This window comes from Terrapene carolina, unplaced genomic scaffold (assembly GCF_002925995.2).
Source record: "Terrapene carolina triunguis isolate 2854851 unplaced genomic scaffold, T_m_triunguis-2.0 Scaffold67, whole genome shotgun sequence".
NCBI lineage: Eukaryota > Metazoa > Chordata > Testudines > Emydidae > Terrapene > Terrapene triunguis.
In genome coordinates, this window is record NW_020664418.1 from 27,162,541 (window position 1) to 27,177,251 (window position 14,711).

General features: G+C 41.3%; 1 protein-coding gene across 1 annotated transcript in view; it reads left to right on the plus strand.

Moving 5' to 3' along the window:
* The first annotated feature begins 228 nt into the window (after window positions 1–228).
* The window catches only part of RFX7 (regulatory factor X7), a 105,802-nt gene continuing 91,319 nt past the window's right edge, over window positions 229–14,711 (plus strand). The window contains exon 1 of the mRNA XM_024204913.3: window positions 229–679. Within this exon, the coding sequence (XP_024060681.2) occupies window positions 522–679 (158 nt within the window). The 5' untranslated portion in view covers window positions 229–521. The remainder of the gene's footprint in view (window positions 680–14,711) is intronic.

Sequence of the window (14,711 nt, forward strand, 5' to 3'; positions counted from 1 at the left end):
CGCTCCTTTCCCCCCTCAGTCTGCAGTGCTGCCTGGAGGCTGAGGCACGCTGCTGCGGGAGTCAACTCCCCCCCCGCCGCCCGGCTACCGCTGGCTGGGTCCCTGCCCTGGTTATTCCTTCCCTCGCCCCCCCTGTGTCTGAGCCGTGTTGTTGCTGTCTGCACAGGGCGGCAGTGAGCCTGCGCGCACGGGCTGCCTTCGCCTGGCAGAGCAGCAGCAGGACAAGCGGCAGGCAGCGCTGTGCGGGCTGCGTTGGGGCTGCAGCGGGACCAGGTGCTGGGGGGGCGGCGGCGGCGGCGAGCCCGCAGCGACCCCAGAGCGCGGGGCAGCGCCGCGATGCGCCTTCCCCTCGGGCAGGCTCCCCACCCTCGGGCGTAGCAGCGGCTGGACCCGGCGCGGCTTCTCCTCCGTGATGTCCCCCAGGCAGCAGGGAAAGGCGACTCACTCGAGTGCTGGGGTGAAGGCCTAGTGTCTCCAGCGCCGCTCGCGCCCGCTCCCTCTCCCGCACCCCTCCGCCGGCGATGATGGCAGAAGAACAGCAACCTGATCCCCCGCAGCCGCCGCCGCCGCAGCAGCTCCCCGGCACCCCCGCGCCAGGGGGGGCTTTGCCAGCCCTGGTGCCCGGGCTGCAAGGGACGGAAGCCAACGCGCTGCAACACAAAATCAAGAACTCCATCTGGTAAGAGCAGCAGCCGCCTCCATGGCACGCTGGCTTCGCGCTGAGCCGGAGATTGGTTCGTGCAGGCGCTGCATGTGCATTGCCAGAGCCTGGTGCTCGCTGATAGGGCCCTTGACATTGTTTTGGGGGGTTATTTTGGGGTAAATCGTTCCTTAATGGGCACCTCTGAAACCACCCTCCCCGCCCCCCGAAAATAAATGTTACATGTTTTTTTTTTAGAGCTGCAGAAAAACAAGTTGCTTAAAAGCTATAGGGATCGAAACACTTGGTGCATTTAAAAGAAAGGAGGTTGGGAGATAACTTGCACTGCATGATGGTGGTGTGTATCTGAGGGGTGGGGGATGGGGAATGGAAAATGTGTTTACTTGGCTTTGCAGAGAGAGAGAGAGAGAGAGACCCCCCCCCCACACACACACAGAGGAAGAAGCGTATTGTGAATTTCAGCCAGACGGACCATTGTCCATAAGAATATTAATAGGCAACGCAAAACCTGTTCATCTGTAGGATTAGTTACCTCCCCTACATGTTTTTGCAGTGTTTATTCAAGATTATAAACCATCTAGGAGAGGTGGTGGTTCTGCATTTCCTGGGAAGAACGCACCTTTTGGAAATATATATAATATACACACACCTGTATGTATTCTATATATTGTACTACATACATACATGTGTATCTCTTTTATTTAGAGGATACCAGCATTTTCCCCCAGGAATTATATACAGTCAAATGTACTCAAGGCTTTGGTTGGCTATGTTTACATTCATTGTATCCAGAGATAATGGTAATTATGGTAGGTTTGTGTTAAAATAATGGATATAGCCTCACCTATTTAAGGTATCTTAATAATTGAATATTGTTTTCTGCTTATTAATAGGCTCTTTTTGATATATGAATTCGTCTCATCCCCCAGTAATACAAAGTATTAATGCATCAAGGTGTGCAAATGTCATAATAAAGATTGTATCAGTGTTCCTATTATAAACCTCTATTTCCATGGGTTTGCAATTAAAATGTGATCTGGGCTAAAACTTGGCATGGTGACATTTCCAAGAATCCAATTTTTGTTACAAATTTTAAACAAAATCACTTCACAGTAAACCCACATTCTGCTGAATTTAATATTAGTTTTTAAAAACTAGTTTTAAAAAAGTTTATTGAGTTTAGTTTGTCCTCCAAATAAAAAAATTGCTTTGTTTTGAGAGTGAAGTATTGCAAGGGCCTGGCACCTGCAATATGTGGATTAAGCCCTTTGGGTACATTTTGAAAATTGGGAATTGCATATGTACAATAATTTTTGCCTTTTGCAGCATCCATATTATGGATGCCTAGTAGCCAGTGAACTGATCCAGTGTTTATAGTGCTTCATACTATAGTTAGCTTTTATGGTATATTGAATTAATATGGACTTTAAAAGGAAGTCCAAAAATATTATTAGGGGGGTTGTTATGTAGTTAAACTGATATTAAAAAAACCTAGGAAATTAAAATTAAACAGTAAATCACATTCTCTGTCCTTAATGCGCACACACACAGCCTTTTGTTTAGTTTTTGTGTGCAATGAGGTGACTTAAGGAGACAATATTAACTGATGAATTTCCTGGATGTTCTGATTGTGTTACCTTCAGATTATTCTGATTTATAATAGGTTTTTGTGGTACATATTTTATGTTTTACCCCTTCTCTTCCCATCAACATGGTATTTGGAAATCAGCTTCTCAGACAGCATGTTTACATTGCATTCAGATTAGGTATCATGTCCAAGTTGAAGACAAAATGGCTACTAAGTAAAACCTCTCCTTTAATAAGAACTTGCTTTTTAAAAAGAGACTTTGGTATTATAACATTACATTCAAAGATAGCTTGGTTCAAATATGTAACATGTTTGAGTAAATAACTTTTCTTCACTTTCAGTACAAAAGAACTTTATTAGCTTCACCAAATGGTGATGCATAAGCTAGTACAAAGTATCTGAAACAATCAGAAGTTTCAAAAACGCCAGTACATTGTGGTTGTCTCCTCTCCCAGCACGGCTTGTAGAATTAGTAGATAGTTGATTAGCCATCCTTCATATACACATGACCTTTACTTCTTGACTGTCCTTACAGCTTTCTTGACAGGTCTAAAACTTCTGCAGCACTTCGAGACAATATCAGTACTTGCATATTATACTGTAAACATATAATATGTGAAACAACTTATTTATAATAAAATTGCACTCAATTTTCAAACCTTACTTTAAATTTTGTTTTTCTGACTGTGGAGAGCTAACATTAGAAATCCTTGTGTTCTCTTAGTACTGTACTTCTAGCAAGCAGTCTTCACCTGAATGTCTGATTTTTTGTTTTTGTTAATATTTACTAGTGTCCTATATACTATATTAGTGCAGATTTAGTTATTCTTATTAACCAGAAATTAAGGTAGTTTTGCAAAAGAAAAGTAATATACATACAGTACTTATATCATGCATTGGAAACTCACTTCTTCCCTGCTCCCAACCCAAGAATTAGTACTGTTTACAGTAGGTGGAGTGTACTGGCAGTTAATGTATTGTACAAGCTATTCTTGAGAATAATACTAAAATGACCAGATTCCATCTTTATGGGTAGCTTTAACTTATCACTATTGAAAAGAGTATTTTCTCCTAGGTTTTTTGTTTTAGGAGGTCAGTGTTTTTTAACTCCTGAAGGATTTAATACATTTAAATGAGTACCTTTCAGCGTTGTCTTCACTGTTTTATCTGTCTCCCCCCCCCCCCCCCATTTGCGAGTATAGTGGATGGACATTTTTAGTTTAAAAGATGTGTTTCTAGTATGCAAAACATATTTTCAATCAAAATAGTATAGCAGGATATAGCAGCTACTGAAATACTGGACTTGCTGATCACAAACAAGTCTGTGCCTGTCCTTCCACTGTACAGACAAATATAAATATAGTATGTGATGTAGGCCTCTTGCAGGACAATGAGTTATTCATTATCTTAGCTCATAGTTAATTTGTTCTGTTTATTAAATTAAAATGCAGTTTGACGAAAGAAGTAACTCTTCTGTATCTAGTATCTCTTTAAAACTAAACACTGGATTAAGTTTTAGTGTTTAAGGTTCACGGCATGGTTGGCATGCATATTGAAGACTTTCAAAAGTATTTAGCAGCATTTTAAGTTAATATTTTTATTCGCACTTTAAGTGCCCATTGGAGGGGGAGAAATGGAGAATTTCTCAGATGTTTTTAAAATGATCAGGAAGCATTAGCATTACAATCATGTCTGTGTACAGGTATGTTGGATAGTTATGGCTTATTAACTCTTGCCTGATTAAAAGATTAAGGATTCTGTATTGTCTATCCACAGAATTGTTTTTTTCAGCTGACCCGCTTGAATGGGCCCAATGAAGTGTTGTCCATTTTTATTTTTTGTATCGCATATATAACTTGCTCTGACAATTGGATATGTTCTTACAGTGCTGATGAAAAGGACAGAAATTAATATTAGACTTCTTTTCCCAATGACAGATTAGAAGTCAAGACTAGAAAGAACCTGTCTTTACAGAGCCTAGACTCTCTGATTAATATCAGGGTTTGTAAATTGCCTTAGTCTTCCCTGGACATTGGGCCTCAATATGCTTATTTGCATTTCACTGTAGATTCATTAAAGCTTTTATATTAATAGCTTTTTGTCCAGACACTAAAGCCTGAGGAGGGAAAACCTTACCCTGTTTAGCTGTCTGTGCATATAGACTAATGGAATTTCAATTAATTTTTTGGAGTGAGAATATAGTATTATCAAATAAGTGTTTTATTTATATATGGAGCCTGTGTACACAAACATACTGCTATGGATTTTGAGTCTACTCATAATTCCATTAGATTGCTAGAAAATATCCTATTGGTGGAAAAAATCAGACAGTACTGGACATGCATAAAAATGATGTGGATAGAGATTAAGAAATTTGGATTGCAAACAAAGAAAAGTATTTGCTGACATTCTGCACTATGTGCAGTAAACAGTAGCCCCAATGATTTTAGGCAATTTCAACCCTCTCTTACTACCCTATTCACATGGTCCAGTTCACATCCTATAGCTAGTGGAAATTGTTTTGTTTTCTTGATCCTTATTTTGACTGTTTGGCAAAAATTATTAAATTAAATACTTGTTTACTGTTGTTGTAAATTGTCTTCTGTTGTTTACATCCGCACATGTAGTCAGGCCCTGGGTTTGCTTACCTAACCTAGATCCCAGCAGTTCATTTTTGTCCTTAAGGCATCTTCTATGATTTGGATTTATTAATTCTGCATGAGAGGTGAAGGCTTTTTTCCCCATGTCAGACATAAAAACCGCACTGAGGACTAGTGTGGAGTTTAGAACACAAAGCATTCGCAGTCTGTCTGAGCAGCACTGGGTATGGGCTTCTGATCATAATTTTGTTCTCGGATCTGTCTTTTAGTTAGTAGTATGGGGCACTATGCCAAGACTGCATGAGCTGGGCTGCTCAGTGGCAAACTCCAATGTGTGGTAGGGCCCAGTTTAAGTCCCATTGAAGTCAGTGGGAGTTGAATTGGGCCCTTGTTCATTTTAGACTCTTGTTTTTGTTCTAAGAAACTAGGCTGGATTTTATATCAATTGTTCCTAATCTCTTGAAAGCACAGCCCCTCTTCTGGAGAATGAAACAAGTCATGCATCCCCTGCAATCACACCTCTCTTAATTAATATGTCTTCTGCTCATACATTGCAGATAACTCTTCATGCCCCGTGCTTTGGAAAACACTGGTGTGGGCCTTCATAATTTGAATCTCTCCTTTTTTGCATGCTTTGATGAGCAGTGAAATAGTTAAGTGTTGACATTTAAAAAATCACTATTGAAATGAATGGGGCGGTTCACACCTCAGAGTTATTATTTCAGACTCTCTGCAAACTCAGGCTTAAACATGTTTGACAGATTTCTTCTGCAATCATGGTGGCTAAAAACTATTGGGGGCGGGGGGAGAAATGCTGAAACTTTGGAGAACAGTTTAGGAGTTTGTCTGCAGGCCCTTTCACACCCAGCTACTCCTTCATGCCTCCTCAAGGAGAATCTGCCATAATTTGGGAAACATTGTTTTTTTACTATATAAAAGTCCCAAAACTAAATTGTTTTAATCCAAAGGGAAAAAAAATTAGTATAGATATAAACTTTATCAACAAGATACTCTTAATTTCCCCCATCCACTAAACTTGGTATTTCAGTGCTGAGGGGGGTTGGTCTCTCATATTTATTGGAATTTTGTAGTCATGGTGACTTTTTGTATATTTGATTGTTAAATCTACCACCAAGTTAAATCTACCAACACAGTAGGCCAAGTTTATCCCTGGTGTAAGTCAGTGAAGTTGTATTGGGGATGAATTTGGCTCAATATCTAGGTTGTATTAGTCTTGCTGTTAAGATATTGACATGCTGCTAACGACATGGGTCATCAACAGCATTGAAGCAGTACAGCTTCATAGATGCCCTGTAAATACAAGGGGCTACAGCATACATTAAAATGTATACTTGACTAATGAGTAAGAAGACTTATCTGTTTGAGTTTTGCTTCCTAACCAGACTATTGATAAAGGTGCAGATTGGGATTTTCAAAGGACTCTATCGAGTTAGGAGCAACGCATTAAATTTCAATGATATTCGGATACCTAACTCCCTTAGTGTCCTCCAACAATCCCAGCCAGAGTGCAGATTCTCTGCATCTGGAAGGAGACAGGTGTAACAAACAGAATACTTCAAAATGGTGACAGTGTCTGTACAGACAGTATCTGAAGACTTCCATGACTTGTAATATTGTGTGTATCTATGTATTGTTTTTGTCTGATTGAGCTCTGTGCAATGCAACGTAGTCCGAGGCCCTTGTAATACCTAGCCACTATGGGACAAATAAAGAATTAAGTGAAAGGGATGGTCTAATGACTAGAGTAGGGGACTGGGAAGTAGGTTACTTGGGCTGTATCTACACAACAGAGGCTGTGCCAGCATAGCTGTGTTGCCATAGTTGTGCTGGCATAACCCTGTAGAGTACATGCAGTCTATACCACTGGAATGGGTTTTTCCGTTGGTGTAGGATCACCTTCCCATACAAAATTAGCTATGTCAATGGAAGCATTCTTCTGTCAATATAGCTATGTCTACACAGGGAGCTAGGTTGGCACAGCTGTTTTGGTCAGGGGTGTGGGTTTTTTCAGACCCTGGCAAATGTAGCTGCATCAACCTAATTTTTAAGTGTAGACCAAATCTTTGGTTATGCTCCTAACTCTATCACTGTTCTTGTAGTCCCTTGCATATGTGACCTTGAACAAGTCATGCCAATGCTTGTGCCTCAGTTTCCCTATATATAAAATGGAGATGTTTACCCACCTTTGTAAAGTACTTTTGAGATCCTCAAATAAGAGGTACTGTAAAATTGCCAAGTGTTATTGTAGCTAACTCAGTTTTTCTTGGTTTTGTGGCTCTACTGTCATAGGCTGTGTAGGGAGACTTCCTGTCCAGAACATATTGCTGTTACTGTATACATAATGAATTGTAGACTGTGTACTTTTTAGGTCAGTGCATGCTGGCTGCAATGTGGGTCAGCCTGATCAGTCCTCTCTGGCTGGAGTTATCTGGGTGTAACTGCTTGTTCTCTCCAGATTGGGTAGGCACCATCTGCCTGTCACCCTTTTACCTTAGTTGGGTGTGGAAATGGGTGTTCCATCCTTGATCAGTGAATGGGGGTAGCCTGCCCCTTGACCATGAGAGCTGGCTAGCCCCACATCTGTCATGTGAAGGGGGAGGAGGTGGAGAAGGGAATACTTTCTTCCTCAGGGAGACTTCCTCCTCAGGACACCTGCTCATCTAAAATGTCTTCCCTCATTTAGCTGGTTAAGAAAGCGCTCTGCCTCTTACAATGGCAAGGAGCTGCTCTTGGCAAACTCTGCATCCTCAACATCCCTCCCATCAACAGGTGCAGCCTGCGACTCTATCCTTAGGGAATGGGCAAACTTAGCTGCATAAATGGCATTTGGCAGCGACTGCAAAGATGGGGGCGGGGAGAGCGGGGTAAGGAGAGGCAACTTTTCAAAATGGGGAGTACCCACCAGGACAAGGGAGTCTCTCTAGGTCTGGGGGCATTTTTTTACAAGGTTAGAAGATAATCTGAATAAAATGAAAACTGACCTTTATGTAACCTTTGAGAGCGAGTTGAAGTTTTATAAAAGATCCTGACTTTCTGAGTATGGCAGAAATAACTTTGCAGAAGTGAGCCATTGCAAAGCTGCCTGTAGGAGAATCAGACCCAGCCTTTTTCACATTTATTTTGAAACACTGAGCTAATGAAATGTATTGAAAAAACATATTCAAATAATAAGAGATTTGGCAAAGAGCCACTACTGTTAACTTCATTTAAAATATATAGGAGAGCATTAAATTGTTGACCTCACAACATAAACATATATGATTTCTTTTTTTCATAAACATTTCACTTTCTACCACAGGTGTTTTCATTTTCTTTTTGTTGCAGCAAGTCAGACGGTGCAACATTGTAATACAGAATACATTTCTAATTCATTTTTAATAAGCAAAGAATTGTCTGGACTGTCATCTCAGCTGATAATCTACCCTCCCCTGAGCCCTAAAGGCCAAATTCCCTGTAAACTGGTGCAATTCCATTGATTTCATTGGAGTTGCACCTGTCTGTATGCTTGTGGGAAGTTTGACCCCAAATCTTGATATACATTTTTAAAAATACTCCCAGTTTTGTTTCCAGCTGCTGTATAATTTAATAAAAAATATACTGCTACTGGAGATTGTACTGTTTAATTTTAAATTCGTCTGACCAGAATTGCATGGAAAGCACTGAAATATTTTTGTCGTCCTGAAAGAAGGGATTGCAGCTTCCATGACTAATGTATGTTGCTTTCTCTTCTTACCCTAATTCTGCACATTTTGCCAAACAGACATATTTGGAATTGAGGTAGAGCTGCGAAATTCAGATCAGGATCCAAATCTGTGTTTTTTGTTCAGTCCATCCCTCGTGTTAATTAATTAATTTAAAATAGTTCTAAGAAGCTGATACAGCTGCAAAATAGATAGATGGATACAAATACATACTTTGACTTTATAAAAAGGCACCTATTAGAATATCTCAGGGCACCTGGTGCAAAAAGTCTCACAACAGTGGCAAATTTTAGTTGACCACATTCAGCATAAATCAAAGGAACAAATAAAAATGCAGCAGTCCTGCCATTCCTAGGGTACGTCTACACTTACCGGAGGGTCCGGCGGTAGGCAATCAATGTTCTGGGATCGATTTATCGCGTCTGGTTTAGATGCAATAAATCGATCCCGGATCGATCCCGGAAGTGCTCGCCGTCGACGCCGGTACTCCAGCTCGGCGAGAGGAGTACGCGGCATCGACGGGGGAGCCTTCCTGCCGCGTCTGGACCCGCGGTAAGTTCGGACTAAGGTACTTCGAATTCAGCTACGTTATTAACGTAGCTGAATTTGCGTACCTTAGTCCGAAGTGGGGGCTTAGTGGGGACCAGGCCCTACTGACAAAATTCTACCCTGAAGGTCAGCAGAAAGGAGCTGTTCCAGACTTACAAGGGAAGTGAATTCTGGAGATTTCCAGAAATACCCTGCCACCAGCCTCCATACTTTTGAGTGTTGGAACTTCTTGCTGTAGTCCCTCAACAGATCTTCGTTGTGGAAGAACGTAGGGAGAGAAGCCATTTCTCAGGTTCTAGGTTCCAACCCTTATAGATCTTTATTGGTTTATAGGAAAACTTTGAATTTACCTATAAGCAAATAGGAAGCTAGTTGCTAGCCATCAGATTATCAGTGAGCTTTCATTGACTACCAACAAGAGCTCCACTTTCTACCTGCTAAATCATTAAGATAGCTAAAAATTAATTCAAAGCTGTCAGATACTATTTCCATGTCATTATTTGCTATAATTGCCATAGGGATGTTATACAAGTGAAACAGGATGGGGAGGTGGTCTGTGCAGTTTCAGATGGGAGGGAGGGGGTCCATGAGTAGATCTAACATATGGCCTCTGCTTTTGAGTAGTCCTATCCCTTGCTGTGAAGCATAAATTTCATTGCTGACGTTCTGAAGCTGGAGCTATTTAATTAATCAAATTGGCTAATTCTTGAATTTAGTATTGTAAGAATAAACTCTGTACAAAAACAACATTTTTTGCAGGTAGTAAAAACTTTGTGTAATTTTAACAATTCTGAATACTAAAATTCTGTTTAGTATATTCCTATCAACTGCAGAGACTTTTTCTGGATAAAAATTGTTTACATACTGTAGGTATGAAATAGGTCAGTTGCGGGTTTTCCCCTTTGTGGTCAACAGTGACTATTCATGCCAGACTGTACTGTAACCTTGTTTCTAGTGGTAATGTGTGAAGTAAACTAGGAGGAAAAATTGGTTGAACAACCCCTTTTTTATGATGTGCATCTGTCTTTAATGGTAATGATGTTACCAGGAGGATTGTTACCTTTAAAACTATCTTCAGTTTTTCAGTATATGTACTAAATACTTTGCTTTCAGAGTTATACAGGGATTACTTTCTTTCCTCAGGTAAGCACAGAAGTCAGTGCTTTGTTTCTCCTGTATTGGTTTGAGCCAAAATTCCCTGAACCAGCAAGAACAAAGAACTGGGAAGAAAAGCACAATCTAGGAAAGAGAATAAGATAATGGGGTTCTGAAACTATAACTGAGAAATTAAATGAAAATAATTTTGAAAACATTTGACTATAAAAATCCAATATACATCTCAACTAGTTCTCTTGTACTTATTAAACTCATGCCATTTGTTACATACAATAACTGTAGAAAATTAAAGCTTGATTTCCTCCACTCTGTTATTCTTTAAGCAAAAATGGGTTGTATACTGTTTGATCACTGCTGTTTCAGTTGGATACTTATAGTACACGGCTAGTGTGCAGTCTACATAGTTAAACTGTGGTTTTGTACAAACTTCTTATATTTCTTACACCTGTATCACTCTGAGTATCTTGCTTATTTAGTTTGCAATACTACTTTAATGCTTTTCAGATTCATTTGCACTACGATAGATGCGTCTCATCTGGATTCAGGTCTCCGTACAGAGTTAAAACTATGCTCGTTGCAGTAAAATGATGTTGTCCTGGCTTCAGAAAAGGGTTAGGTGGCCATTTTGGCCTTACTGAACTTCCCATCAAGGCTTCATGTAAGTGACTGGAGCTGTTGCATTAGAACCAGATTTTTAAAGCTGCTTCGACGTTGCTGCAGTCAGCATCGCAATGGCTAACTGATTTAGGAGCCTAAATCTCAATTTCAGAAGGGTTGTATGCACTTTGGAATTTAGACTCCTATGTGCCTAGATCCCTTTTGAAAATGAGACTTAGGCTCCTAAATCAGGTAGGCGTTACAGCGCTGAGCGCAACAATGCCTAAATAGCTTTAAAAATCTGGGCCTTATAACTAAGGGATATTGTTGGTACGTTTGGAATGGCCCTCTAGTTGTTTGGATTGTATCCAGAATCGGAGTAAATTGGTGACACTATGTGCCCTCTCTGAGGACATGAAATGTGGCATGCCGTCAGGTTTTATCCTGTCTTCATGTACATATGATATGATATCTTTTCTTACTGTGGAATAGAGTATCGATGTGGTGTTTCACAATTATCTTGCCTGATAGACCTTTCAAGCCCAATTTTCCCCCTGGAGGTGTGCTTGGTTGATATTCCTGCTCGTTGTCAAGATGCCTTATTTCCAAAAAGAGAAGTCTGGTTGCTAGCTAGGGTTCATATCTTCACTTACAGGGAACGCTTGAAAGTAGTTATAAACTTTGTCATTATTTTTTGAACACATCCTTTTGATGGTCAGCCAGGTGGTTCAGACATGGAACAAAATGTTCATTTTCAGATGAGAAATATATATGGGCCGCATCCATACTCCAGTGACTTTGTTCCAGCAACATGTGCAGTTGCCACTGTGAGGTTATTAAAACTTCCCTGTTAATGCAAAAAGTAGCAGCACTACTGCTGCCCATTCCAGTTACATTACACTGGTTGCTTATAATGGTGAATATATATATTTTTAAATTTAAAGCCAGCAATTGCTTAGGTACATTTGAGAGCACCACCTAGTACTACATCCGGCAGGAAGCCTGTGCTCCAGCAGCACCTGCTTTGGGTTGGCAGGAGTTCGTGCTACTGATGCAGTGGTTCCTAGCATCTGTAACTTGTTCCTGCTGAACATCTTCCACGGCTGCTCCTTGCCCGTGTTCAAAAGTCATCTGAAAACACTACTTCAGCATTTTTTTTTGTTTTAATTTGGCAACCCCTCTGCAGGCCTTCAGCTTTCCTTTTTAAAAAATTGGTACCATATTAAAATAGAGACCAAAAGCTGAATTACATTATGTAGCATTTTGGGGAGGAACACTATAGAAATAAGTAATAACTTAGTGAGGTTAAAGGCACACGAGGCCCAGAACTTGAAGTCTCTAAACTTTATCTGGGGTAAAGTGTTCTGTGGATCGGACTGTAAGCGCCCTTAAAAAAAAATCTGCTTTGGTTATATTGTTAATGGTAATGTTGGAATGCCAACTCCCTTTTCCCCAAAACAAGACAATGTTTTAGGATTCAGTGTCTGGTTCTGTTTGTTTTGAATAAATATCCCAAGCTGACTCAAAGAGCCCTGACATGTTTAATAACAAAGAAGTAAAAAGAAGTAAAACATCTTAAACTTTCAGTACTGTGGATGACACTGCGTGTTGCAGTTGAACAGTGATATCTTTATTAAGGAAGGTGTGTGTAAATGCATTGCCAATACTCGTATTTTAAAAATGGGGATCCCTACTACCAAGGGATAAACTTCTGATGTAAAATCTGAAAATTGCCTCTTTTCTGTATGACAGCCTCAATGATGTTACCAGCTTTAGGATCAACCTTGAGGCATGCCACCACTGTAAGTGTTAAGCAGTTTTATTCCAATCCCCAGAAGGGGTTACTTTACCATAGAACAGTTCTTGTTCTCCAGAGAATGCTGAAACCACGGTCAGAGAAACAGATTGCCTCACCCTCGTTGCTGTTCAGAACTCTGCTGTAATGTACTGCCAGTACCAGAAATTAAAAAAATCATGAGCCAGACCCCCCCAAAAATGAGATTGGCTCTAGCATGATGAGCCTTTTTTCACTGAAATGGTTCGAGCTACCAGTACTTGTGCAACTTTGAATAATATGATGTTTGTGGCAGGTAGTGCTGGAACTCTCACTAGAAGACTATCAGATCAGGGTCCTATTGTGCTAGACATTGGATAAATACATAGTAAGAGAGAATCCTTGCCCCAAAGAGTTTACAAGCTAGTGTAGACCATGATGGTAAGATTGTGACATGGGAGCTGGAACTGGGACTACCAAGCTCATATGGAAGCCAAACATGCATTAGAATTGAACAGGGTTTTTGTCCCTGCTGAGCTGGGCAGGATTCACACTGGTGACTTTACAAGTGAAAGACTGTATCTCATTTGCAATGCCCTAAGGCATCTAGTCCCTGTAGGTACTAATGTTACACCTTGAGAATAAAGCTGGCTTTCTGGAAACATAACTTTACTATGGCCTTGTCCACACTACACAGTTTGTACACACTGCAATGCTCCTGCCAACAAAACTCTCCTGCTTTGCCGACAAAATAAAACCACCTCGCTGAGAGGTGTAGAGTTTTTTGTGGCAAAGTTATATCAACAAAGTGTCAGTGTAGACACCGCGCTTGGTTATGTCGCTGTAAATGGCCTCCAGGAGGTGTCCCACAATGCCCATCTTGACCGCTCTGGTCAGCAGTTTGAACTCTGCTGCCCTGCACCCAGGTACACAGGCATCTGCCCCTCCCACTCTGAAGGCCCAGGAATTTTTGAAATTCCATTTCCTGTTTGCTCGGTGTGGAGTGGTCACATCGCATCTTCCCAGCTGACCATGGCAGCTCCACATGGCGAACGCTCTCCTGCTTGGAGCACACCTGAGTTGTTTGATCTGCTGGCACTGTTGGGAGAGGAGGCTGTGCAGTCCCAGCTCCGCTCTAGCCATAGGAACTTGGATACCTATGGTCAGATTTCTCGTGGCTTGTTGGATAAGGGCTACGAACGGGACATGCATCAGTGCCATGCGAAGATAAAGGAGCTGAGGCAGGCATACCAGAAGGCAAGGGAGGCCAACCATCGCTTTGGTGCTGTGCCAAAGACCTGCTGTTTCTATAAGGAGCTGGACGCTATCCTTGGTGGCGACTCCACTGCCTCCAGCCCTGCCGATGTAGCCATAGGGTTCTTGGCTGTGGACAGTGGACTCAACCCCGAGGACAAAGTCATGGATGACGAGGTTGAGTTGGAAGACAGTGCAGAGACCATGGCAGGGTTGTCTGGTGGCGCAGCAAGTCGGGACCTCATTTCCACTCCGGAGGGGTCTAGCCAGTCCCAGCAGTTGGTCTTTGGCATGCAGGAGAGGAGAGCCCTGGTAAGTGATCTTTTTGAGTTGCTGCTGCTCGGTTATATTCTAGAATCATAGGACTGGAAGGGACCTCGAGTGGTCATCTAGTCCAGTCCCCTGCACTCATGGCAGGACTAAATATTATCTAGACCATCCCTGACAGGTGTTTGTCTAACCTGCTCATAAAAATGATGGAGATTCCGCAACCTCCCTAGGCAATTTATTCCAGTGCTTAACCACCCTGACAATTAGGAAGTTTTTCCTAGTGTCTAACCTAAACCTCCCTGGCTGCAATTTAAGCCCATTGCTTCTTGTCCCATCCTGAGAGGTTAAGAAGAACAATTTTTCTCCCTCCCCCTTGTAACAACTTTTTATGTACTTGAAAACTGTTATCGTGTTCCCTCTCAGTTTTCTCTTTTCCAGACTAAACAAACCCACTTTTTTCAGTCTTCCCTCATAGATCATGTTTTCTAGTCCTTTAACAATTTTTGTTGCTCTTCTCTGGACTTTCTCCAGTTTGTCCACATCTTTCCTGAAATGTGGAGCCCAGAACTGGACACGATAC